The sequence below is a fragment of the Sinocyclocheilus grahami genome, unplaced genomic scaffold (genome assembly GCF_001515645.1).
Source record: "Sinocyclocheilus grahami isolate Dianchi unplaced genomic scaffold, SAMN03320097.WGS_v1.1 scaffold305.1, whole genome shotgun sequence".
Lineage (NCBI taxonomy): Eukaryota > Metazoa > Chordata > Actinopteri > Cypriniformes > Cyprinidae > Sinocyclocheilus > Sinocyclocheilus grahami.
In genome coordinates this window covers 404,878-409,081 of record NW_015505484.1, presented here as the reverse complement: position 1 = coordinate 409,081, position 4,204 = coordinate 404,878, and the positions used below count along the sequence as shown (strand labels likewise).

The 4,204-nt window shown below is 35.2% G+C and overlaps 1 protein-coding gene across 1 annotated transcript in view; it reads left to right on the top strand.

Moving 5' to 3' along the window:
* LOC107601424 (bifunctional heparan sulfate N-deacetylase/N-sulfotransferase 2-like) overlaps window positions 1-3,060 on the top strand; it is a 71,655-nt gene extending 68,595 nt beyond the window's left edge. Inside the window, exons 6-9 of the mRNA XM_016293590.1 lie at window positions 1,577-1,705; window positions 1,825-2,007; window positions 2,435-2,531; window positions 2,839-3,060. Of these exons, the coding sequence (XP_016149076.1) occupies window positions 1,577-1,705; window positions 1,825-2,007; window positions 2,435-2,531; window positions 2,839-2,966 (537 nt within the window). The 3' untranslated portion in view covers window positions 2,967-3,060. The remainder of the gene's footprint in view (window positions 1-1,576; window positions 1,706-1,824; window positions 2,008-2,434; window positions 2,532-2,838) is intronic.
* Window positions 3,061-4,204: the final 1,144 nt, after the last annotated feature.

Genomic DNA, 4,204 nt, shown 5'->3' with positions numbered 1-4,204 from the left:
TTAATTCGCTGTTAAGGTTAAATAACGACTCACCAGAGGAGCTAACTTGCATTAAAGTGCAGCAGAACGTACAAACGTGTTTCTCGGTTTAACTAAGGTTTGTTTCGAGCAATATAGGTGACATTAACTTACTCACCAGTCGATGTTATCAGCCTTTTGTCTGTCAGAAAAAAAGGCTCCAACTCCCGACATGAAAAATGACACGATGAATAATGTTAGCTTGCTGTTAACAAGTGAAAACAACTTAAAATATCGCAGTTTTGCATAAAACAGAAATAATATACTAACCTTTCGTCGAGTTAACCGTGCATTTCTCTTTTGTCCTTTTACAGCCACTTCCACCAAACAGTCAAAAAAGAACTCCCTTGCCATTGGTCAGTTTTTCGCGGGCAAGTTCACTACTGTACATTGATTTACAGTAGCGAGGAAATACAGTAGTGACCGTATATTGTCCCGTAATCCTTTGCGGTTTGCAGTAAAATACTGTATACGCATTTTACAGTATCTTACTGTACATATTACAGTATAATACTGTTCAAATTACAAAAATCAGTTACAGTGTGCATGCAGCACGCTGTCAACAATGGCAGGTATTCATGTGTCACTTATAAACTGTAACAGTTCTGCCTTTTGGCTATGCTGACACACCATAATTCAGAGCAAATATGTTTGGTATCTTTCCCTGCATGGAATATCTTTTTAAAAATAATGGTATCACTTTACATTAAGGATTTATTTCATCAAGATTAGTTAATTCATTAAGTATCATACACTTTTACAGCATTTCTTAAAAAAGGTAAATGATTGTCTTAATTTTTTTGAAGACATCTAATGTTCACTAAGACTGAATTTATTTGTTTAAAAAAATACAGTAATATTTTTAATTATTATTGAAATTTAAAGTAACTTTTCTATTTTAATATATTTTAAAATGTGCTTAAAATATATTCATATAATGGCAAACTGAATTTTTAGCAGCCGCTACTCCTGCTTTGTCACATGACCCTTCAGAAATCATTCTAATATGATGATTTGCTTCTTAATTATTATTGGTGCCCAATTATTAATAATGGTTTTTATTATTATCCTCATTGAACAGTTTTTGCTGGATAATATTTTTGTGGAAACCATGATACATTTTTTTCAGGATTCTTTGGTGTACAGAAAGTTCAATCATTTATCCTTGCATAAAAAAAGTATTAATCTCTCTTAAAAAAAAACACTTCTTTCAAAAACATTAAAAAATCTTAATTATTCCAAACTTTTGGCCAGTAGTGTATATACTGATGCATTTTAAGTTAACAATTAATGTATTATGAATGAACATGAAGTAACAGTGAGTAATATTTATAAATTAACATCAACCTAGATTAATATTTTTGGAAAAATTGTTAATTTTTAGTGCACAATACCAATGCATTAACTAATTCTAACAAATCAAGTCTTATTGTAAAGTTACTAAAATAGCTTTAAAAATTTCCATCAAATATTCTGAATATAAGAAAATTCCCAGGATTGCTCTCATTTCTGTTAAGTGTGATTTGGCTAGTAAGTTGTGTTTGGCTTTGTGTATCAGGTTCTCCCCCGGCAAACCTGTGGGCTTTTCACACATACCATCTTCTACAAAGATTATCCAGGAGGCCCTCAGGAGCTGGACAAGAGCATTCGTGGAGGAGAGCTGTTTCTTACAGTGTTGCTCAATCCGGTTAGTGTCACACCAGCAACGACACACTAGCCCAGATACAGCCAACACCTAAAACAATGCTGTAATATGACAAACGTAGTCTTTTTGACCTACTTGTCCCTGTCCTCTCCCATGGGTAGGTTAGTATATTCATGACTCACCTGTCAAACTATGGCAACGACCGGCTGGGCCTGTACACCTTTGAGTCACTGGTGAGGTTTGTGCAGTGCTGGACTCACCTGCGCCTGCAGACACTGCCTCCCGTCCGCCTCGCTCAGAAATACTTCCAGATTTTCCCTGATGAGAGAGACCCCTTGTGGCAGGTTTGTGCAATTACATTTTCATGCTTATAACTGGGTGAATCTCATAGAGGCTGCCAAAGAAAGACATTGAACATATTTTACCCCAATAATAAAGCATATTAAATATTATGTTAAAATGTAATTTTAAATTATATTGCATGTCATTACAACCAACATGGTTCTAAAAATAGGCTTTTTTTTAATTAAAAAAAATATTATTCAATAATATTCTCAACAATTGTTTTTAATAAATAACTTTCACTTAGCTAAGGTTTCTTTGTTTTGTCTTAAATTAATTTAGATTTTTTTTAACACATTTTCCCCCCACATCCAAAATTAAAATGCATGTTTAGGTAATGAACAGGAAAACTTGTTACAAGTGATTTATATTAGTCTCATATTAATTTATGCTCACATTATACTTACAAATACTCTCCCTGATAAACAGAACCCGTGTCATGACAAGAGACACAAAGACATCTGGTCCAAAGAGAAGACCTGTGACAGACTGCCCAAGTTTCTAGTGATTGGCCCTCAGAAGACCGGTAACAAAACCTCTGAATATGATTATTTTATTTTTTATTATAAGTTAGATATGCATTCTCTTTTGAACATACTATATACTGTATGTATGTGAAGCTGTTTGCAGTAACAGAAGAGTGTACCCATTGTTGTTTGTTAGTCATTAAAACCATTAGAGACTAATACACAATTTAATAATAAGCCAGGCTTTATGATGTAGAACACTTTATGATTCCACATACAAGTCACAGAACACAGAATATTTCCTAGAAATGTGATTACTATTTGATCAAAACAACTTGATGCAGTGGTGTCATGCTCTTTTTGCAGGAACCACCGCGCTTCACTCTTTTCTTGGCCTTCATCCTGCCATTACCAGCAGCTTCCCCAGCCCCATCACCTTTGAGGAGGTGCAGTTCTTCAGCGGACCAAACTACCAGCGTGGCATTGACTGGTAACCATGGAAACCCCATCCATATCTCATTTTCTTTGTTTCCAAATCAAATACCAATTTTTGTAAAGCCTCACTCGCATCACACTGACACAATTTTTTTTGGGACCATGCTAAATGCATATATTATTGCAGTGATACACCCTGTACTTAAAAAGCCTAACCTTGATCCACAGGTCCTAGCCAATTACCGGCCTATATCAAAACTTCCTTTCCTTTTAAAGGTATTGGAGAAGGTTGTTTTTCATCAGCTTTCCTCCTCCTTAAAGAATAGTGATATACTGGACAAATTTCAGTCTGGGTTCAGAGCTCAGTATAGTACAGAAACTGCTCTTTTAAAAGTGTTAAACGATTTGCTATTAGCTGTCGACTCTGGGAAATGTGGGGTTTTGATCCTTCTAGATCTAAGCTCGGCTTTTGACACTATCGACCATTCTATTTTATTGATACGACTGGAGGAGGAATTATCAACAATTAGGTATGTTGGAATTAGGGGAACAGCATTAAACTGGTTCACATCCTATCTTAAGGGGAGCTCTTTCTCTGTAGCTATTGAGAATTTTACCTCTGTTAATGCTGCATGTACATGTGGGGTACCACAGGGTCCCGTTTTAGGCCCTGTTTTGTTTTCCCTTTATCTTCTTCCTTTAGCAATGATTTTTCATAAGTATCAGATCTCATACCATCTTTATGCAGATGATATACAGCTTTATCTTCCAATGCAACCAGATGACAATATATCTCTCCGGTTTTTGATTGATTGTGTGAGTGAAGTTAAAACTTGAATGGCGGAAAATATTTTACAGCTAAATGATTCTAAGACAGAAGTGTTGGTCTTTGGACGGCCTGAATGTGCTTCCATCCTTTCTAAAACTTTTGAGTCCTATAACTAAAACTGTAGGCACTTGTGCTCGGAATTTGGGTGTTATTTTTGACCCGGCACTCAATTTTGATAAACAGATAAAATCAGCATTTTTTCAGCTTAGGATGTTTGCTAAAATTAAATCTTTTCTCTCTTTTAAGGATCTGGAGACTATTATTCATGCATTTATTTCAACAAGATTGGATTATTGTAATTCTTTGTATTTAGGAATTACTCAGTCATGTTTATCTCGTCTCCAGATGGTCCAAAATGCTGCGGCCATACTTTTAACAGGGACCAAAAAGAGAGAAAGTATTACTCCAGTTTTAATTAGTTTGCATTGGCTTCCTATCGAGTTTCGAATCCAGTTTAAAGTACTGCTG